At 41.6% G+C, this 24,297-nt stretch overlaps 1 protein-coding gene across 1 annotated transcript in view; it reads left to right on the forward strand.

Moving 5' to 3' along the window:
* Positions 1-24,297, forward strand: part of trabd2a (TraB domain containing 2A) — a 60,032-nt gene that overhangs the window by 10,033 nt on the left and 25,702 nt on the right. The window contains exons 3-4 of the mRNA XM_058064202.2: positions 18,526-18,672; positions 19,348-19,522. Coding sequence (XP_057920185.2) covers positions 18,526-18,672; positions 19,348-19,522 — 322 coding nt within the window. The remainder of the gene's footprint in view (positions 1-18,525; positions 18,673-19,347; positions 19,523-24,297) is intronic.

Here is a 24,297-nt window from a genome sequence, read left to right on the forward strand (position 1 = left end):
CCAAAGTCGGGCAGACGAGAAGCCAAGGTTTTCCTCTGCTTTGTCCAGCTTCCCCTGAGGTATCAGCCTGAGGCATTCCTAGACCAGCTGGGAGACTTAGTCTCCTCGATGTGTCTTTCCTGAGGAATCTGACCGGTCGGACGTGCCCTCAACACCTCCCCATGATGGTGCCCGGGAGCCATTCCGACTAAATGCCCGAGCCTCCCCATCGAGATTCTCACGGATGAGAGACCTCCTCACTTTATCTCGAAGGGAGAACCCAGCCACCCTGTGGAGAAAACTCATTTCGGATCACGTTTTTGTCCTGTCCTTTTGGTCACTATCCTTAGGTGAGGGTCAGAATGACAGTAATTCGGCTTAGCTCTCTATTCACCACAAAAGATGGAGTCTGCAAGACAGATGCTGCAGAATAAGGATTTACTACATTTTATTCAAAGTCAAACAAATAACAGTCGAGAGCGGAAGTGGCCTGGTCTTGGTTTGCCAAATCTGGTTTTCTGGAAGGAACTCATCGTAGAGCTGCTGAATTATCAAAAGGAGCCAGTTGAGGTGGCTCGGGCATCTCGTGAAGACGAATCCCTGGGGAGGTGTTCGGGGAAACCGGAAGGAGGCTCCCCAGTGGATCTGGAGGAGACGAGTCGAGACTGTAAAGTCTTAGCTGAGATTGATCGGATAATCTGAAGCGAATGAATGGATGATAGATCAGGGTGTCATCAAATATGTTGAGAAGGTATCTCATGTATCTTATATCAAAGAACACAACAAGCACAATTTAGTCTTTGGTTATGACCATAAGTTCGGAAATTTCATATAATCACGGTTGATTTTCAGGTGATGTTGAGGTCTTAAAAAGGCTAGGGTGTTGTTTCAGGCTCAAATTATTCCCAGTGCTATTTTTTTAATTGCATCGTGTTTATGATGTCTATTTTGGAGTTGGACTAAATGAGGCTCATTGAACGCAACCAATGGTCCTCTCTTTGCCCCAATCTCCAATCTGTCCAAGCATGACTGCTCTTATTCGTGCACGGTGCCCCCTTGTCTTTTGAAGGGCGGGCTCCACCGAGCCCATTACACTAAGCGAGCTTGTTGACGACAACAATGGGCCGCATGAAGGCCTCCTTTCTGTGTCCGTGTTGTTGGAAAGCCACGGAACATTCCGCGTCTCGCTGGAGCAGACCTGCTAATGAAAGTGTTGTTTCTTTCCTCCCATCATTGGGTGTAATGGTGCATGGCGCCGGGATGAATGCTGGTCTATGAGGAATGTTTGAAGCCCGTTTGGTCCATTCATGACCAGTAGGGATTGGCACATTGGGAAGCCGAAACGTGGTCTTGGATCAGTAGAAGAGTCGTTAAGGAAGCAAGGCGTGACTCCATCACCTTTTTTAAAGACATGGTGGTGTTACCTGCTTGCTTCTAACTGGAAGTCATGCTTCAGATCTTTGGATCTTTGGCCTGAAGAAACCCAAACAAAAGCCATAGTCATAACCAAAGAGCAAAGCGAGGTAATCCGCATGAAAATAATGCTTCATTCATAAATGTAACACTAACATGGTAGCGGTTCCGAGACAAAGTACAAAGTTGAACATCACCACGACTGAATATTTATACTGTACGATGGAACATTGAAGCTCCGACATCAAGCTCTAAATGCAACGTCATGCAAGTCGTTGGCCCATAACCAAAATATAGCACCAACCATAGCTGTGTTTATATGCAGTCATACACCACATCAAACACCAATAATATTAAGATTAATGAAAGCGTAAAAGAGTTGTGATCTTTCCACGGTCGCTTCCTGAGAGCGGGAACCGTCTTTCAGCACACGGCAAATGTGTGTACTCATGCATGCGTGTGTCAGAGCTAGATATACGGCGCTAAAATGATGCTGGCGTGATGACAGTATCTGCCTGTAACGCACAACTGATTACATCTCAGTCGTCTCACTGGAAAGAATCACATCCTGTTCCATTCATTCATGGCACAATGGTTCCTATTGGTACACGCAACCAAACACCATCCGATGGAAGCTGTGCTCAAAGCTTTTTAACCGCCAAACCATTGTCTCTACCGTTTTAATGGGGACACTCATTTGAGGTAGCTTGTTTTCTATGCGTGATGAACTACGGCAAAATATTTCAACATGCTGATGTTGGACTACCGCTGTGCTTTTTTGCAACTACTTAAAACAACAGTAAGGAGTAATTGCAGTATTGTTGCTCCTTGGCTCCCACTCATTTAACAAAACAGCATGATCGCATGATCGAACATCATCATGTTCCAAAAGGAACATTTCCATGGGTGGTCAACCCCTCCAGTACCGATTTCAACTGATCTTTCAAGGAACACAGATTATTGTGTTTTATGGCTACGTATATAAACATGGCCACTACTAAAACAAAGATTAGACTCTCGTCTTTCATCAGAATTTTTTTTTTACTTACCTTTTTCCATTCTTTAGTAATCAGCAGTAAAAAATACATACGTTTCAGGAAAATATCAGTTCCCTACTAAAAAAAAATGCTTTTTATGGAGGCACATTTCAAGCATAACTTTCATTTTGACTAAAATATTTTTTGTGGAATACACGAACATAACACAAAAGTGGTAGTTTTACATCAAACTAAAAATTGAAAGCTCGGGCATTCGGGTTGATAAAAACATATAATTACGTCTTTGTTATTGAATAAATGATGTTACCATGACAACTCTCTATTATTAGGCAGTGTACCATCAATATAATTATTACCCTTCCTTGGTAGTATTGTTATTGTCTTGCTTTCAAAGACTATGTTCTTAGCTGGCTTTAATGTTGTATGGCGCAAAAACAATGTTTGTTTCATATGATTAAGATGTCATATTTTCCTCCTCAAGTATTCCACCCAGCTTTGATAAAAGGAAGTATAAACTTTCCATCTTTAATTACAGCACAGGCTGTGTTTGTCCACTGGGCCCGTAATTGCTCGTACGTGTTTATTATTGTTTGTGTCTGGCTATGCTTGGATGTTTGTTCACGTGTGCGCTTTTTCATCTCTGCATGGGTAATTACATGGGTGGGTTTGTGCTAGTAAATGTTCAGCTCTTTGGCTGATTTGCTGTAGTGTCCTCTCAATTTGCTTGGAGCCGCCGGTGTCATGTCGCATGGAGGTGCTTGATTTCGTCCCTTCTGTTGACCAAACAGTCACATATTAGATGTCGGCCACTTCCTCTGACATTATCTTCCCGTCTGTCGGGACACATGACACCAAGCTCCTCTCTTAAAAAAAACATTTTCCTCCAAAAGCCCTGCACTTAAACGTAATACAGTCAATGTGATTTGTTTACTGTGCTGTATTCCCTGCCCACATTAAACAATGCAATTTAAAGCTATTTACAACTGATATAAACACGACATTATATACTAGGTCGAAGAAGTAAATATTCTTAGCTTTCTAGATGAATATAATTAAATTGAGGTAGAATGATTGGCATGATTCTGTAAAAGTTATTTTCTTTGGCTTTTCTTCCTGGTTCTCAGGATTATTGGGTGTTGGCAATCATTGGTTCTTGATTTCTGGAGAAGTAGTCAATGATTACACAGTTGAAAAGGTTTACTAAAGGCAAAAAACATGAGAGCAATTTATTTGGAATGTCATATTGGGCCTATTATTTGTAAAAAAAAATACAGTAAAGTCTCGTTATATCGATATTCTCGAGAGTCTGAAAAAATACCGATATAACCGGACTATCCATATATCCGATCCTGCGCCGAACTGCATTAAAAGTGGGCAATAATGCAGCTTAAATCAATCTTTGCTTAAGGATTTCAATACCAAAAAAGAACATGGCGAACGGCTGCTTCCAGTCAACTTTATTTTTCACACTTCCACCACCAGAGCGCAGCACACACACCGATTCCCGCACTTCCTGGTTCACAGGTCATGCTCAACCTGCCCCACATAGCTGGCCAAACACATGCCTGCAACAGAAGAACCAACTGCGTTTGTGGTTTCTCTCGTGTGTATAGACTCTATACACACGAGAGAAACCACGAATGCCAGCATGTACATATGAAAAAAGTGATTATTGCAAGCGATAAAAAGATATCTGAATACAACACAATTAAATACATGTATTTGTACGCTTGTGTCTTCGTTGGAATAGGTGTGTATGCTATGTCAGTTGGTTCTTCTGTTGCAGGCATGTGTTTGGCCAGCTATGTGGGGCGGGTTGAGCATGACCTGTGAACCAGGAAGTGCGGAATTCGGTGTGTGTGCTGCACTGTGGTGGTGGAAGTGTGAAAAATAAAGTTGACTGGAAGCAGCCGTTCGCCGTGTTCTTTTTTGGTATTGAAATCCTTAAGCAAAGATTGATTTAAGCTGCTTTTGTATCGATATAAGCAGACCAAATTGGCTGGCGGGAGATGAAAAGGGCATCGTAGTAACCGGATTATCATAATAACCGGGTATCGTACTAACGGAACTAATTATATCATAAAAGACTAGACATTTGCCGGGAAATGAAAATAGTATCGTAATAAGTAGTAATTCGTTATAACCGATATCGATATAACGAGACTTTACTGTATATTAAAAGACACATTATATGTAGTGTGTTGGTCACTCTGCATCAGTAATGTTACAGTGATGAGACACAACATCATATTATGTATGGCGTGTCCGACAGGATAAAGTGAAAAAGTTCTCTTCCCATTCCATGTGGAAGTGGTACGCTTTTGGCTTCGTACGTTGTCTTTGTTAGATACGCCAACCGAGGTTAATGCACTTTTTATGCATAATGTGCCTGAATTACCATGCGTTATTGATTTTTGCATTATGTAATATAAATATTGTATAAATTACTGTAATTTTAATTTCACTGTATGGACATCAGCAGTATAAAAATGATTTTCAGATTATTCTGAAGCTTCCTCTGTGTCCTGAATGCATGTTCACCCTGTAAGAGGACCCAAACTGGTGCTGAAGCTTTACAAGCAGCTGGCAGTCGACCAATGAACCTCCCTGGCTTTGGCGTCGTTATGGCATTTCAGTAAAGCAAACACAAGAAATCCATACACTTTATACATGATACTATATAAATAAATGTCTGTTTATGTTGAAATAGAGCAGGGAACAAACTCTTTGCGTGTGTTTGTTTTGAGATTAGTGGAGATTTTCCCTCCAGTGTGGCAAGGTTTGCATGTTCAGTGAAGGTTTTCCTGTACGTTACAGTAAATACTCCTCATGTTGGGAATTGATGTCTTCTGTTTGAACCAAATATGACGCGTCAGTTGGGAAGCATGCTAAGCCTCACGTTAAATGGCTAAGCTAACTAATTAAGGAAAATGGATGACAAAACAAACATCAACAGAAAGACTTTATTTTCCAAAAATCCTATAAGGACGCCTTTCTGGGGGCACAAAGCTGCAGGGAGAAACACTTTAGAGGCTCTGTTGTTTAAATAAGAAAAAACAAGCATCTACAAATGGGCTTAAAAGTCACTAACAACTATTTAATTTAATGTAAGCTAATGTTGGTAATGACGTAAGAGACCATTAGAGTCATTGCGATGCTAATTTTAACGGTGGCCATCATTCCCTCCATTGTTGTGTAGGTTAAGGTCGGTGTGGCTTTTGTTATGACAAAGCTAACACTAATCAGGCTGCAATTACCATGGAACAGATACAAATTATTAAGGAAAATGCAAAAAAAACATGTAAAACTATTAGTTTTAGTCCCTTGACTAAAAAGATAAAAAACAATAACTAATAAAAGCAAAACTGTAGAGAGCTTATTTTGTTTTTTCCCACCCATTTGTTAGCTAACAAGCTACTTCCTGGTTCACATAAGATAACATAAAATACAGGATTGTACCATCTATTCTGTAGCAAGGAAAACTGTTCCATTCTTACTTAAATGGAAAAAATATTTATTTATGTCAGGAAAATGAAAACTAGTGACACGTCATGTTTGTATACTATTTTGTTTTGTTAGCTAGCATGCTAGTACAGAGATGTACGTAAGCCAATTTTGTTTCTGCTGTAAGGCGGCTCATTCAATCCCAGACATTTTTCAAAAGACAAAAGGTCGACCGCAGATTCCTGAATAAGAACCTACTCTAACCACGACGGTTTTAGTTTTTAGATAAGCAAACGCTCAAAACGTTTGGAAAATATTCATTTGGGATTGTTTTTTGACATACTGTAGTTTTCAAATGAGAGTTAACCTGACATGCGGTTTATATATACATATCAAAATGTCCCCGTGTCTGCTTGCAACCCCTCATACTGGCCATGTTTGTTACTGGTCTGGTCTAAATCCAGCTTCTTCAGCACTTAGCAGAAATGAGCCAAACCTCGTTGGACCTCAGCCGAGGGACGCTAAGCCAAAGTTGTCCAGTCCACAAACACAGTCGGCTAACAGTTTCTGCTGCCGAGCACAAACTCACCTGCTGTTGTTATTCTTTGTTCAATGACTTTGTGGTCATTTGTTTAATCGAGAAAATGTTGCATTTATCTTGGGAAATTGTTGATTTTTTTTTTTTCAAGTTACCCAAAAATACAAGCTGTTTTATTTTTTACTTTTCTAGTGGCTAGTACTGTTGCGCCTCATATTACATCAGGTGAGTATATGTAAATACGTTTCACTAGTATTTGAACTAAATCCGACCATAAACCTCCTGTGTGTTCACTGCACATATTTTGGTGGTTTTAGTGGAATTTCACAGGGGAGCACCACACAGGAGGCGTCTGTTGCTACGTTGCTCCTCTCCACAGATGTTTAGAGCAGACAGGGAAGTGTTTGCACAGGGCTACATATCGGCAAGAGTAAAATCCAGCACTTGCCTTAAGCATCAACGGGAATTTCTTCCATCGAGGTGATGTTTTTTAACCATAACAGCAAAGTTGCCTTGGATGAGTCACATGATTGCTGGTCGGTTAGTTTACTAGTGGTCGCCGCTGTCATTAGAGTTCATCGCGGTAAGGTGTCGGGTGTCAATTCACACGACTTGAGTCACAATGTTGATGACTTTGGACTCGACGAGAAAATAGCAATACCAAAGAATTGCAACTCGGCTCGGAATTTGACATCAATGACTCTGGACTTGACTCGGACTTTAGTCTGATGACTTGAAAATACTCAAGACTTTCAGTGAATGTACTGAGTAAAAAACATACATACATTATAGCCATTTTAACTCATTTATTATGTATTTTCTAAGTTGCCTTGGATGAGTCACATGATTGCTGGTCGGTTAGTTTACTAGTGGTCGCTGTCGTCATTAGAGTTCATCGTGGTAAGATGTCGGGTGTCAATTCACACGACTTGAGTCACAATGTTGATGACTTTGGACTTGACTAGAAAATAGCAATGCCAAAGAATTGCAACTCGGTTTGGAATTTGACATCAATGACTGTGGACTTGACTCGGACTTTAGTCTGATGACTTGAAAATACTCGAGATTTTCAGTGAATGTACTGAGTAAAAAACATACATACATTATAGCGATTTTAACTCATTTATTATGTATTTTCTAAGTTGCCTTGGATGAGTCACATGATTGCTGGTCGGTTAGATTACTAGTGGTCGCTGCCGTCATTAGAGTTCATCGCGGTAAGGTGACGGGGGGCATGAGCGGCATAACATTTCTTCAAGGTTCTTCAAGGACTCAATTCACGCGACTTAAGTCACAATGTTGATGACTTTGGACTTGGCTAGAAAATATCAATACCAAAGAATTGCAACTTGGCTCAGAATTTGACATCAATAACTCTGGATTTGACTCGGACTTTAGTCTGATGACTTGAAAATACTGAATAAAAAACATACGTACATTATAGCAATCCAATTTAACTCATTTATTATGTATTTTCTAAAACTATGACAGGACTAACATCGAATTAAATCACGAATTGAATACAGACCCACCAACCACCAGTACCAGCCTGGACAAATATGGACATTAGCACTTTTTTTGAGACATGCTTTCATATTTAACATATTGCATCATAGAACAATGTTTTTGGGGACTGCCGCTCTTCCAAAACAAGTGTGAATTCTCTGGCTGGAATCCCAAGAATAATTTACAACTACATTCCTCAATGTCGACATTGAGTTCAAACCGTTCTGTCAGTGTCTCTCACTCACTTCTGTTTTTCCCACACAACTAACTGTGATGATCGGAACTGGCGGACCACTTTTAGAGCGATCCGATAGTGCTCATGTCGTTCTGACGTGCTTTTGGCCATCTTCCCGCATTACCGAGACATTTGGTTCCTGACAAATTCAGCATATTTGGGTGTTCCTTTTATTTTTGTTAGTGTGCGGTTATGAGGTTGCGGCTGTTGGCGGGAAAACTGTGCATCAACAACCATCATTCGGTGTGTTTATTTTTTTGTATAAAGCAAGCTGGTGGGGAATGTTTGCATGCATGTTGCACTGAGATGTGCTTTGGTGTGTACGAAGTTAATTAAGTTTGGTTTGCCAGCAGCCACTTTAGTTCCAAGTGTGGGTCGGTGGTTTGTGTGTGGGTTGGTGTTGTGATCACTGCCGTCTCTATCTTATCCACAAAGGCAAAGGTTGGACTTTTATTTTTGGGACTTTGTATGCTGTTTGTGTTGTCTTGTTCTGAAAACATCTTGCACAATACGTTATACCGACCGTGGAGTTCAGTGAGAGATGCATTCAGGCATATTTTTAATATGATCTAAAAAGGCGCATCTTTCCCTTTTATAATATGTCATTATAAAACTGATGACAGTTTTTTTCTATTTTAAACCGGTAAAATCTCAATAACTATAATTCACAACTCGTGAAATTTAGGCCACACAAATGGCTCCGAGTCGAGTTTCTATTTTGTGCTGCCATGGTCACTACGACCACCAGAGGGCATGAAGCAAAATCATGCATGTGATTGACGCTCATTGATCGACTCCTCAACCAAACTTTCTCACATCGGGCCAGTTTTAACATACTCTATAAAATTATTCATGCTAAGATGCTTCATGCTAAAAATTTCCGGCTTTTAATTAATTAATAACTGCACGGTGTTCGAGCGGTTAGGCCTCACAGTTACAAGACCAGGGTTCAATTCCACCCTCGGCCATCTCTGTGTGGAGTTTGCATGTACTCCGGTTTCCTCCCACATTCCAAAAACATGCTAGGTTAATAGGTATGAATGTGAGTGTGAATGGTTGTTTGTCTATATGTGCCCTGTGATTGGCTGGCCACCAGTCCAGGGTGTACCCCGCCTCTTGTCAGAAGACAGCTGGGATAGGCTCCAGCACCCCCGCGACCCTCGTGAGGATAAGCGGTAGAAAATGAATGAATGAATGAATGAAGGATTTCTTATAAGAACATTCGATTTGGTTAATATCCGTTTTGGTTAGAGTCGCACCTTCTGGAACAGCTTAATGATGATAACCAAGGTTCCACTGTGTCTTGTGGGACTGTGGGATTTCTGTCTGTGTTTTATCACCAACTCTCCCTCATGTCGCCTGAGTGATGAAAGGTGCCACCTTTATGGATGTAAGGAGAACGTGTGTGTGTGTCACTGCTATTTTCCTACCAAATCTTCACACCATGGTCAAACTGAGTGCAAAAAGGGACCTCAGTGCTATATCAGGAGACCGCAGTATGAGCCGAGCCATAACTATTAGTGTCCCTGTCATTAACTTGTCAGTCATCAGTTGTTTAGTCTAGGACGTCAGAAAAGTGTTCACTGTAGCCAAAAAGTGGCTTATTCAACATTTTTTGGTGTGCGGGACTAAAAATCGGAACTTGTACAGATGCACATCTGAAAGCGATTAAACAATATAAAAATAAGAAGGCACAAATATTCCACTCTGAAAGGTCATACACAAAAAACCTTCCAATTCCAGCAATTTTCTTAAAATTTAAGCTAGATTTAAGCTAAATTTAAGCTTCACTTTTAACAATGACAATTAAGAATGTTAAGACCCTTCTCCATCTGTGACATGCCTTTATATGATGCTTTTTTTTCAGAGACCTAAAATAACACACATATACACTCTTATTATTCTTTGTTTACACTACATTGGTCAACACTAATGTGCAGGCTACAGGGTCACACGTTAGCTACTTAGCTTCCAATTTATTTAATCCATACGTCAAGAGTTTGAAACAGAGTGGGGAAGAAGGACAAAGTAACATGCCAAAAATTAACCACTTCCACACGGAATGGGAACTTTTTTTCACTCTATCATGCAGTGTTAAGGAAATATAATGTGCTAACCAGCGCAGTTATGCCACGTTTTTGCCAGAAAGTGTCACAGAACGTTTGAGTCAGACATTCTCAAACGGACTAATGATGCTCACCAAGGTTCCACTGGAGTGGTTAATAAACTTTTACACTTGTATGAGACCGAGTGTTAAAATGTGACTTGAAAATGACGTGTACGACTAAAACCCCAATTGATGGCAACACTTTGAAAATGTTCTTCTGATTACAAATGACTGTTGACTGTAAAGCAGTAAAATGTAGCTAAATAATTTTTTGCCCATTTATTAATTTTGTCATCAGTAATTGTGTGTAAATGTAAGAGCTGATGGTGTGTGTGGCTATTCATCGGTGTCGCGCTCGCACAGCTCGTTGGGGTGTAGTGAGGTAGGATAGTGTTGGCATTAGGAGGGGGTTGAGGGGTTGACATTTCAATCAACACAAACCCCAATGCGCACACACACACACACACACACACACGCACACAGACCTCCAAGCCATTTGGTTTGACGCTGATTCCCTTTGACAGCCTAAATATTTTGGCTGCGTCCGGGCACCAAGGTAAATGCACCCCGCAAGAATGTTTTTCCAGGGCGAGAGACAGCAAAGACAGAAAGAGAGAGGTTTTGGAAGATGGTAACAGAGAGAACACACGCAGGCAGAGTGTGGAGCTTCTTATTAAATGTGGTTTGTGTATTGGACAGCGTGCTCAGTGGTCACTTTATTCAAGAGTGGCCAGAATGTTTCACAGTACATCACCAGTGATGGTGGGTGCGGTGACATGAAGGGGTCAGTCACCCCTTTAATGGTGGGCACACGTGCAATCCGACCCTGCTGGGTCTCCAACTCCCCAGCAATAGCCGACGCGCTGAACGTCCAGCACGGCTTCAGGGGCATCAGGGTGTGAGGTTTACCAACATACTTTAGCACAGCCACACCAGCTGGCATCCGTTTGAATACTGGATATTTTAGGGCAGTCTTTTTTAGCGTAATATTATGACTTTATTTTCATAATATTATAACTTATTTTTAAATTATATCTTTATTTTAATGTTTTAATATTAATGTTTAATGTTATTTTAATGTTTTTTAATATTTCATAATATTAGATATTCTTTCATTTTTAATTTATGCCACTAAAATTTAGTAAAACTATTAAAATTATTAAAATTATTAAAATTATTAAAATTATTAAAATTATTAAAATTATTAAAATTATTAAAATTATTAAAATTATTAAAATTATGTTGTTTATAATAATAATAATATATAATAATAATATAATAATAATGTTGTTTGTAATTTATGTTTCAATGTTAATGTTAATGTTAATGTTAAAATTTCATAATATTAGATATTGTTTCATTTTAAATTCATGCCACTTAAATTTTAAATGATAAAACTTATTAAACTTATTTAAATTATTTAAATTATTTAAATTATAATGTTCCAATGTTAATGTTTACTGTTATTTTAATGTTTTTAATATTTCATAATATTAGATATTCTTTCATTTTAAATTTATGCCATAAAAAATTGGAATGATAAAACTTATTTAAATTATTTAAATTATTTAAATTATAGCTATTTTAATGTTTCAATGTTAATGTTTATTTTAATGTTTTTAATATTTCATAATATTAGATATTCTTCCACTTTCAATTTATGCCACTAAAATGACATTTGTTCCTCATAATATTACGAGTTTATTTTTGTAAAATTATGATTTTTTTTCCTGGAGTTATAATAGCTTTTTTCCCCCTCATAAAATTACAGCTGCTTTTTCCTGCCATTTTTTTTCTCATTATCATGACTTTATTCCCATCATAATTTCACTCCATTTTCATAACCGTTTTCGCAACCTACTCTTGTAGAATTCTGACTTTATCTTGTCAGAGTAAAACTTCTTTTTGCCTTAATATTCATATTACAACTTTTTTCTCTGAATATCTTCAGTCGCCAAAGCCTGACAACGGCAAAGTAAACAAAGATTAGCTGACGCATTAGGAGCATTCAACAGTTTTAGAAGGAAACCCAGAAATCCAAGAGTATTGAACACACAACGTTAGGGTGTCCAAACTTTTTCCACCAAGGGCAGAAGAATTAAACATCTAAGGATGCGGGGACCATTTCGATAATTTAAATGAGAGCTTAGAGGGGACCTGTTATGCTTAATTTTAGCCCTTTGTATTGAATTGTGGACTCCTATAGAGAAGCTACACCCAATAACACGCACAGAAAGCTTTCTAGATCTTCCAGAATCTGCACCTATTCCATTTGTATTTCCTTGAAACAGTCTGTTTAAATTTATTCCACCCACGGCCCACCTGTGATTGGTCCCACCTAACATTTGTGGCCAGGCACGCCCATATGAGGAAGTCACTGGCTGGATGGAGCCGGTGAATTCTCACAAGGCTCATTGTGACATCACATAGAGCCAGTGTTAGAAAAGTCCTTGTCTTCATAGCCATTTCCAAAACTGTTTTAATTTATCCACCCACGGCCCGCCTCCGGGCACTCCCACTGCACTGTGATTGGTCCCGCTCAATTTGCACAGCTAACAGCTCGCACAGCTTTTACCTGGGCGTGCCCATACAAGGCAGTCTGGCTCCCTGTGATGCCACAGTGAGTATTAAAAAGTTTTCTGAAACTGAGCGTTCAGACCTATCCCAAACTTATTTCAAGGCATACGCATGACTTTCTGTGGATTCCATGTCACCATTTAAAGTGCTTTAAATATGTTAATTGTTAAAACTATCATGGTACCATATCTTAAAGAGTTACATTGTGGTCATCAACGGCATCAAACTTGTTTTGTTGTCCTTCTGTCTCAGTAAATTCTTCTTATTATTTCCTTTTCTTTTAAGCCTTGGTGGAAAGTTAATAAAGCTAGAAAAGGTCCACCTTTATCTCCGTGGGGGCAGCAATAATCCACAATGATGAAGCATTTAAACACACACACACACGGAACAACATACATGTGTGCATACGACATGTACACATGGGGGGAAAAGAGCTAATCTCACGCAGGTGTATACACACTCGCACGTACAAATACACAGACGTGCACGCGGCGAGGAGGTCATTAGTGACCCTCGGAATGCAGGGGTCACGTCTTAAAAGACCTGGCTGATAGAGGGGATGTTTAGGATCAAAGCACAGAGGAGGGGAGGGACGGGAGAGGGAGAGATGGATGGAAAGCGGCATATCAGGAGAGGGAACGTGAACCATCAAAGCAGGACAGGAGGGGAGGAATTAAATCATAGTATGAACGTGTGTTGGGCGGGGGGGGGGGGGGTGTTTGGGTGGAGACAAGGCAGGAAGATTAGAAACAATGTAGGACACAGCGTGGAAGCGCTATAGCTAACGTAAAGAGACAAGTGTGGGGGTGATTAAAAGCTGTAGTTTCGGCCAGAAAGCGAAGCTGTGCAATGGTGACAGGTTTACGAGTGTCAATAAATACCTGCTGAATGACACTTGGAGCATGATAGCCATTAGCTTGTCTTCACACAGTCATCTATCCACGAACCGCAACTAATGTGAGCGAAAGAGACCGTATATTCACCTTAATGCATCACAAGTGTGGAAACTGCAGATGATAAACGTTATATATTATCTTTTGTTAGTATATCTTCTCTATTCTTTTCTCTCTCAATTAGAAAATGTGAACACAGAAACACAGGAACTGAATGACATCATTCAAGGCAAAGCCAAAGCGAGTACCCCACAAGACACCAAAGCAATCATGCTTCAGTGCTACACCAAGCAGGATTTTTGGGTGTGTAGAGTAAATGCGCAGGCAGTTGTTTATTTGACAGGAGCCAATCATAAGCTATAAAAAAAATTGCAGGAGTTCATACTCCATACAACAGTCTGATTCACAATGTCCTCTTAGAAAGGTCACTAAACTCATCACACAGCAACTTAACAGTCAGGTATACTAATACATACTCAAGCATGCACCAAGTTTAAAATGAAAAAAAAAACACCTCAAAAAATCATAGAGGGATATTTTATGTTAGACAAAGCTGAAAATGCCTTCAATGTCCAATTATATCTTATATATATTATACCTATTATACTATATATTATACCTGACTGCCGTGCCCCACCCCGCTTTTAGCCTTGTTTTTAGCTCTGAATTCTTGTATTTTAATGCATCGTTTACTCTGTTTTTTTACTCAACTCTATTTTTTATTTTTGTCACTGTAAAGCGTCTTTGAGTACTCTGAAGAGCGCTATACAAACAAAATGTATTATTATTATTATTATAGAAACGTAGCAAGCTTAAGAACGACCACTTCAACCTCAACTTTTTCAACTTTCTGTTACTAATATGCCCGTGAATATTTTCATTCATCCACATCATTATATACTCTGTGCATTCAATCGGTTGCAACTGGACTGTTGTCATTCAAGCAGTTCATGCTAGCTGGGACACAGTCAGACGAGATAGGACAGCTCTAAAAATAGCTCTAAATCAGCACCTTCCATTATGTTATACAGTGTGCGACTATAGTAAAAAATGACTCCACAAACTCCAAAGATAGACCATCCATCCATTTTCTGATTGACCTGGATCCCATCCCAGCTGTTTTAGGACCCTGGACAGATCACATCTTAACCACATGGCCCGAGGAGGGTCCGTCAGCTGAGGTATTATGTTCCATCTTGGACCATAACATAAAAATGCTTGATTCTGGATGCAGTTGTAATACAATTAGGGAGGCATCAATCCAAGACAAATATACAGACTAATACTTCCATTCTGTGGTGTGGAGAGTAGAAACAAACGACCATACCGTGTATCAGATATCTGACACATATTGGACTGATATCGGCATTTTTGTCTGTAATCCTTGGTGCAGATTTTAAAGGATTGCTATAGTTGTTGGCCTGAATAAAATCTAAAAAAGACACAAGTATCTGTTTTTCCGAGAAAAGGAATACTGCCCAATGTCCAAATTGGTTTACGACTGTGTTAGGAATGGAATAGGAATGACTGTGTTAGGAATGGCTCCGTTGTCAACTAATCCATGGGGATGTTTCCGGATCATTGGGATCACCTCCACATCAGGCATATGAGGAAGCGGAACCTTTCAGACACTTTAGAGATAGCTTGACCTTGGCTGGGGGAGCTGACCGTTCTCTCCAGTGCTGGCATTGTAATTGCTTGTATCTACTTCTTGTAATATTAAACTGTAACCCTTAATTGAGACTCACAACTGGTACAGTAAACTTCGGATATATCGGACTCGGATATATCGGAAATTCGCACACAACGGACAGATAAAAAAGAACCGATTTTTCTGTAATGCATTTAATAAAAATTCATTGCATATATTGGATTTTTTATAACAGATTTCGCCTATTTCGGACAAAATCTCCAGTCCCGTTCCAATGCATTTCCATTAAATTTCCCTCGCATATATCGGATGGCCGCATCGTGGCGCTCCGATTCGCCGAATCGTGACAGGCCGCTATACGACGTCATTTGCAGCATTTGCAGCGTTGCCTGCGCGTCCAGGTACATTGGAAACATAGTCAAGGAAGTGCCTTTTTATAACGGATAAAATCCGATTTACGCATATACCGGATATAAATCCGATATATTTTCCGGTATACGCATATAACGGATTACGCTTATATCGGACAAAACCAGTGGGAACAATTGAATTCGATATATCCGAGGTTTACTGTAGAACCAAAGAATCTGGGTGGACCCTCGCCAGGCAAAGAGGGCATGTCCTAACAAGCGCTGGTCGGAATACGGCGGAAGACCCGCCGGTTTTACTTCCTATAAGCGTAGTACGTGATTGCCTTTAATTTCTGCAGTTTGAAAGCAAATCATAACACTCCAGAAACAGAATGGCAAGGGGGATTTCTCCTGAACCGAGTGGTTGAACACTCCAAAACTCCACATGTGGGAATCCGAGTGTGCTAATGTTTGCCGTGCATGCACGCTCCCACCCCACTCCATCTCAACAAGAGCAGAGCATTTCCATGACAATGGACAATTATTGACTTTCATTGGCTCCGTTTGCTTTGATATCAGCAAGGGGTGTGTCTGTGTGTGCATGCTCGGAGGGGGCAGCTGTGGATGAGAAGAAGAGACCCGATGAAAGGAACGGGAGTGGGAAAGTGCACCACTGACTCCGAGTGCATCAAAACAAGCAAAGACTCTGGTGTGGAAACAAAGAAATCATTGGCTTGAGTTTTCTTTCTGATTCTGTATCCTTCTCCTTCTCCATTTTCATGTTTGTTTTCGTCCACTCCATCTCAGTCCTTCTCTCAACCTTCCCCCCTCTGTTTTTAGCCCCCATCCTTTTTATCTGGGGAAGACTGAGCCCCCTCGTTCCCCCCTTTCTCTCCCTTCACAGCCATAATTTAAGGGGCTGAAAGGCACGGCAAGTGGAGAAAGAGACAAGAGCTGAGAAAAACAGTGGAGACGGTGCAGATGAGGGCCTTCCTTCACGGACGTGGCACAGATGTGAGGGTGTTTTTTTTTTGTGAAATGAAGTCGGGGAGGGGCGGCGATAGGCTAATTTGTGTGGCATAAAGACGGGGGCCCTTTTCATATGCAGAGCGCCACTTTGATGCGCGGCTGATGAAAGCTGGAGGGAGCGCAAAAGGAAAGGAGAGGACAGGGTGACGGAGGGGTTCTTTGTCCCGTGACAAGACGGCATCTGCTCCATGCTGCCCTCCTCTACGCCGCTATACCGAAGCGAGCACAATAGGGCAACCGAGAGGGAAAAGTGTCATCGGAGGACCAAAGAGGACAGAACATGAACAAAAACAGCCGCTTGGGTCGGCCTGCTTAGAGTACGGGTATGCACCGTGAATTGCATAAGCATTCATTTATATTGTGGACACATCGACTTAATTCCACAGCTGTCAACACACATCTTCACTCTGGAGAGCCGTTCTCACCAGCTTCACTTTCGTCGTCTTTGTGAGTGTGTGAGTGTGTGTGTGTGTGTGTGCGGCGATGAGATCAGAGAGAGAGAGGTGAGTGGTGGTTTCGCCTCTTTCTAAGCTGAGGCCGAGCGCACACCCGCAGACCTTCAGTGTGCGCCTGTTTTTGTGCAAGAGTGTGTGTTTCCCTGCGGTGCTGATCATAGGCGGCGGGCTCAACGGGGTCCTCTCACCAAACACTGGCCGATTTCACGCTAACACAAAAGCTGAATTTCGGCAGCAACAGAGCTGAGAGGCGTTCAAAGGACAAAGTGCCCCTTTCGTCTTAAGAAGTTGTTGAATAAATCTTCAGGGTTTATGCGAATCACCTGTTTCACTGCGTCACTTTAAAGACGCCAGCGGAGATGGATGTATCAAGGGTATAAGGTGTCTTTTTCTTGGCGCAGGTTCAGAATACCTCATCATTCCTGGTTCTGGGTACATAATCCTTCTGTTTTTGTTGACCCCTTACAGTACATTCCACTCAGTTTTTCGCTTCCACATCCTGTATTTGGTTCTCATAGCATGCCTGATGTGCTGATATGATATGCCCAAGATTCATTCATTCATTCATTTTCTACTGCTTATCCTCACGAGGGTCTCTTGGGGTGCTGGAGCCTATCCCAGCTGTCTTCAGGCGAGAGGTGGGGTACACCCTAGACTGGTGGCCACCCAATCACAGGGCACATATAGACAAACAACCATTCACACTCACATTCATACCTATGGACAATTTGGAGTCGCCAATTAACCTAGCATGTTTTTGGAATGTGGGAGGAAACCGGAGTACCCGGAGAAAACCCACAACTCCACACAGAAATGGCCGAGGGTGGGATTGAACTCGGGTCTCCTAGCTGTGAGGTCTGCGTGCTAACCACTCGACCTCTGTGCAGCCCTGCCCAAGATTCATTCGTGTTTTTATTGATATCATCAATGAAACAACCATTCCTGTTTTGGCGGGTCCAGTTTTTGGACTTTGTGTAAAGTCATTAATCTAAGGTCTCAGCTGACATGGTGCCTGGCGTTATTTCGAACTCTGGCATTTTGTGTGATTTCATTTGAAATTTTGGTCTAATTCCAAGTTGTGCCGAATATACGACGACCCTGAATATAACTTGACTTCTCTTTTTCAATATGGTTTTCACATGGTGTGTGTGTGAGTGACAGGAAGAAAAACTCTGGGTAAAGTTGTTTGGTGCCACCTGTTGGTCCACGTGTATAAATCTTGAAATAGGAGACGACCAGTATTTTTCAGACTGATATTTCTAGGGAACAGATTCAAATGTTGGTGTTTTTTTGTGTGGTTCACTGGGTGATCCCTTGACTAAAAATATTGCTTATATTTTGTCATTTTAGGTGATCTTTGCCCTCAACCAGACTTTATTACAGCAAGAGTCTCTACGGGCGGGAAGCCTCCAGGTCCCGTACACGACGGAAGACCTGATCAGGCACTACAACTGTGGAGACCTCAACTCCATCATCTTTAACCATGACACGTCACAGGTGAGTTTTATCCGATTTTAATAACCAAGACCTCAATTTAACGCCGTGAAGAAAGAAGCCATTGGATTTTGATATCCACCATCCACCATTTTATCAAACGGATGTTATATAAACTTGTCAGCTACTTTTTTTCAGTTGATAAGCTAAGACTCATTTTGACCCTTTGACCCCATGGAGTGTTGCAATGACACGGCCCTTGACCTTTTGGAGTAACCCCTAACCTCCTTTGCTCGACCTTTCCAAGCCACTGAACCCCCTCCTTGATCCCCTCCCCCTTCTGAAGACGCCTCCTAATTTCATCACTGTTCTTTTGGAACTTATCCTCTCAATTTCGACATTTTGTGTGGATGATGTAAAAAAATACCAAAGACCCCCTTTTTCACTGTAGCGAACTTTGGGGCTGGTGCAGATTTTGTTCAGAGCTGGAGTTGAACCGGTGTTGGTCGTGAACTGACGCTACAGCAGTTTCACTTTCCATTGTCCTGGGGATTCGTGTCATTACGTCACAAGGATTACGGCTCCTGCTAGAAAATGGAGAAACAGGGAAGCCAGCATAAGGAACGAGTTTCACAGAGCATAGTTTACGCTCAAGCTTTTATTTTGGAGGTTACTAATCTGCGACAGTCACAGTAGAAAAGCTAATACTATCTACTGTTTTCATCTTGTCAATTGCAGGTCCCAAACTTCAACAATGTAACACTGCCGCCCAGTGAGAAGGTGACCGCCCAGGAAATAGATACCTACTTCCGACAGGAGCTCATCTACAAGAGGAATGAGCGAATGGGCAAACGGGTCAAAGCCCTACTGGAAGAGCACCCAGACAAGAGCTTCTTCTTTGCCTTTGGAGCAGGTTGGTTTGGTTTTTACATGAATTCTTACCAAGTCTCACCAATCCTACCAACATCAGTTAAAATCAACTCAATTGGTTGTATTTACTCCTTGTAATATTAAACTGGGACCGTTACTTGACACTCACAACTGGTAGAACAAATGAATCTGGGTGGACTCTACCCGGCAAAGAGGGCATGTCCTAACAACCGCTGCTCGGAATACCCGCCGGTTTTACTTTCTCAGATAGTTTAATTTCTACAGTTTCAAAGCAAATCATAACACTCCAGAAACACTCCAGAAACAGAATGGCAAGAGGGCTTTCTCCTGAACCGAGTGGCCGAACACTCCAAAAATCCACATGTGGGAATCCGAGTGTGATAACGGGTCAAAGTCCTACTGGAAGAGCACCCAGACAAGAGCTTTTTCTTTGCCTTTGGAGCAGGCCGGTTTGGTTTGTACATGAATTTTTACCAAGTCTCACCAATCCTACCAACATCAGTTAAAATCAACTCTCATAGATGTCAAAATCAACACGTCATAGAGGACCCAATGACCAAGATATTCATTAGCAACATCCCAACTGCACATTTGATAGAGACAGAACCCAGAGACGAACCACTTTGACGGAACCACTGACCAACAGCTGATGCTCCATATAAGTTTAGGGCCAATTGGAGTTGATCTTTCAAGTAAGCAGAAGCACAATAAAGCATCCTTTTTATCAGCTGGAGGCCAACCAGAGTCATGCTCGTGGGCTGTTTGAAGTACTTGCAAGGTTTCCAAAATGTCACTTTAATACTCTGAATTCCTGGGTAACTACGCAACAAGCGTAGTTAAGTCTGACTAAGTCTGATAAGGGACAAAGACGTTAAGCAGGGTGGATAAAAACACAAGATAATAGGAGAGATTTGGGTTTCTGTCCGTGTTTCTTGATTGGGTGATGTCTATCTCGGGTAGACAGACAGCCTTTGTCCTGTTGGGAGTTTTTTTTTTTTTGCTGCTTTGTTTGGCCTTTGGTTGCAAAATGATTGATCACGTAGTGTGAAGTGGTCCGGCCTGTGTTGTAATCATTTACTAAGGCGCATTTTCAGTCTGTCTGAAGTCAGGTACTCTGCTGTGTATCTGTCTGCGACAAGATGGACAACTTCTTTATATGCAAAGCTGCACACCATACACATTAAAAGTGTAAATATTAAATTATGGTGTTGATTAGATTATTTATTTTGCAGTGCGGGCGACTGGGTAAGGACATGGAGTGGGTACGACACACAGCTGTAGATATCTGCTGGAGATATACTCCTGATATTTGAGAAATTTGACTTGTAAAATTGTCATTGAGTAGCGATGGCGGGGCCGCATAAAAAAACTGTTGAGAAGCATTGCTCCAATATTCTGTGTACTTGCATAAATAAGAAAAAGGTGGCCTTATTCATACTTGTGGAAATAAGCAATATGAAAGACAGCATTGAGAGAGTAACAAGACACATGGAAAAGACATCATCAGATGTGTAAGAGTCATGTTTATTCTACATTCAATTCAATTGTACTTGGACGTTTTTACACTTAAAGGCCAATTAAGTTAGTACCCAAACATTGGAAAGAATGTTTCAACATGTTTTGTTTCTCACGATTGGTGTACATTTGGTGGGGAGAGGATCAGATTTTCGTGCCATCCATTTTGCTGTCTTTTTTTTTTTCCCCCTCCCCATCTGATGACATCGTCCACAGCCACGGTTTCTCAGTCGGTCATTTCACAGTAGAAAAATCGGCTTTACACATCGCTAGAGAAAGAGAGAGAAGCCGTCGCATGGCGCTGGACTCCTAGCAGTGGCAGGAAACAGCTGAGGAAAAGCAGACGCACACACACACACACACACACACACACTAACAAGGAGTACATTTCACGACGAGTCCCCAAGGAGGTGCCTAAAAAGGTGCATGTGTATTTGTGTGTGTGTGAGCTGCTGAGTGAAAGTGATATGACCAATCAGCCCAGAAGCACTAGTTTTAGACAAATGGAGGGCAGCCTGGGTCAGTGTGTACAAGGAACTGGATGGAGGGCATTAAGGTGCATTCTGTCTCTCTTTCACACACACACACACACACACACATTTGGACCCCAGCCCCCCAAGCCACACTGAAGCCAAACCAGGGTAAATGTGTCCTTAATTATCCCTGGAGGGGTCAAAGGACACGCACACACACATGCACATACACCACAATGGAGCTCATTATACAGGCTTACTTAACTTCCCTGTTCCAATCAGTTATCAGCCACCATGTCCCTCGCCGTCACTATGGCACTTCATTGATGATCTCATTTCATTCATATTTATTCAGTTAGCCATGCACATGGGAATGAAAAATCCGATCTGACTAGCACGTCTGACTATTCGCAATTAGAGCCATCGGAGTCTGACACCAGTGGGGGACCAGTGACAATTACTGACATCTAGTGGCCGATGTAGAATACTACATTCACAATCAGAATGCTTCTTCTGGCTTTAGTTCATTTAGACTAGTTTGTACATGTACCATTCAAGCCAAGAATAAGTATAAATTTAGTACAAATATCCTTCAACAGCCCCGTGATTGGCTGGCGACCAGTCCAGGGTGTACCCTGTCTCTCGCACGAAGACAGCTGGGATAGGCTCCAGCACCCCCGCGACCCTCGTTAGGCTAAGCGGTAGAAAATGAATGAATGAATCCTTCAATAGTTAAATAATAGGCCCTATTACATACTCGCCATCTGGTTTTTGGGTTGTTCATTCATTCATTTTCTACCGCTTATCCTCACGAGGGTCGTGGGGTTGCTGGAGCCTATCCTAGAGGCGGGGTACACCCTGGACTGGTGGCCAGCCAATCACAGGGCACATATAGACAAACAACCATTCACACTCACATTCATACCTATGGACAATTTGGAGTCGCCAATTAACCTAGCATGTTTTTGGAATGTGGGAGGAAACCGGAGTACCCGGAGAAGGGTGGAATTGAACAGGGATCTCCTAGCTGTGAGGCCTCCATGCTAACCCCTCACCACCGTGCAGCCGTTTTTGGTTGTGTCAACTTGTATTTCTGTTAGTCAAGCGGGAGTGGGAACGTGTCCGAATAAGGTGCTACAACAAACAATGAAAAGTAACAAATGAAATATATTTGCTCCTCGGAGAACCGCAATCTTACAACTTGGTCTTCACGCTTCAGTTGCAGCAAAATCACCACGCTGCACGCTGACTGATGCGGCAATGGAGGGAAGTAGACGCATGTTGCTGTTCTAAGATGTTATCCGTGTCCACTGGAAAGAAATATTCAACTGCGGAGATTGTTTATGGAAACGGGATTAATGGTACTCCGTCATATCTTACTTAAGCGGAACCAATGTGTCTTATTCCTGACGCACATGCTCAGTCACATCCCTAATCATTGCTTTTACATCTCCGTGTGTTTTTACTGCACCGAGAATGTTGGAGAGTTCAGGTGTCAGTTTTACTTCTAGAAGGGGAAAAAGTGAGGAATGAGATGTGCTTATCCTTCCGTCTATCTTCTATGCTGGTTATCCCTACCACGTTCCAAAAATATACACCAACAATATATGCATGCTCGACCAGACCAGGGTGAACCCCAAGTCCTGTTCGAAGACGGTTGGGACGCCGACAAGCGGTACTGTGGGTGATACAATGACTGGATGGATGCCTGTTTGTTGGTAGACGTTCCTTTGTGACCTGCTGGATACTACATTGACAGCCGTGGGTTTAAGCTGGATGGCTAATGGTCTTGACTGGTATACGTATCACTCGAGGATTTTCAAAATACGGCAAACCTGACTCTGTTTATTTTTGTTAAGTAACCTACAATAACCCCGACTTCTGGCGAAATGTGCCTGTTCTTCACGGTGTCAGGTTGTGTTACAAATACTTGACTTTAAGAGTAGACAAAGAAAAGGTTTTGATTATTTTCGGTCTCTACCCACCAATGTTTTATATTAAGGTATTGTCAGGCCTGCAATGTGTCGTTCCCCTCCGTTTGTCCGAACTTCTGCAGTCATCACTCGCGATAAATGACGATGTTGAAAAGGTGCCATATGTTCCGGAACGGCATATGGAAGCGGTTATTGCTCGCACTCTGTAGGTACAGTAACCCAATCCTTGTATACAACCTGAACCCGTGTTCCCTTCCTAATGTCGGCCATACCCTGGCACTCCTGACTTTAATAAAGTGATGTGTTTACATACGTATCACTGAATGCTGATGGCAGCACATCAGGATTCACCACAGAACTCGGTTTAACTGAACGTCACTAATAATTAACCTTCAGAGAGTTTGTCATGTAGATTAGAAGGATGCCTCTCATGCACACGCACTTAGGAGGCTATTAAAAATAATAAAGATGGTTGACATGACCTCATAACATGTACAGCGTCCTTAATCACCGGTGGATGGCTCGCCTCAGTCCCGCAGTGAAGATACCCAAGAGTAACTAAACGTACCTGGTGTTGTCTTAGCTGTTTTCCTGACCTTCTTAACACCAGATCGGCTCAGAAATCAAAGATTAACGTTATCCATCAAATTAATCACACTTTAAAAGTTAATTAATCATGATTAATCATTTTCATTTTCACCGTATGTATTCATACATTTGTTCATTTTCTATACCGCTTATGCTCACGAGAGTCGCGGGGGTGCTGGAGCCTATCCCAGCTGTCTTCGTGCGAGAGAGGCGGGTACACCCTGGACTGGTGGCCAGCCAATCACAGGGCACATATAGACAAACAACCTAGCATGTTTTTGGAATGT

The sequence above is a fragment of the Doryrhamphus excisus genome, linkage group LG10, assembly GCF_037039965.1.
Source record: "Doryrhamphus excisus strain RoL-2023G ecotype Guam linkage group LG10, RoL_Dexc_Guam_v1.1, whole genome shotgun sequence".
Lineage (NCBI taxonomy): Eukaryota > Metazoa > Chordata > Actinopteri > Syngnathiformes > Syngnathidae > Doryrhamphus > Doryrhamphus excisus.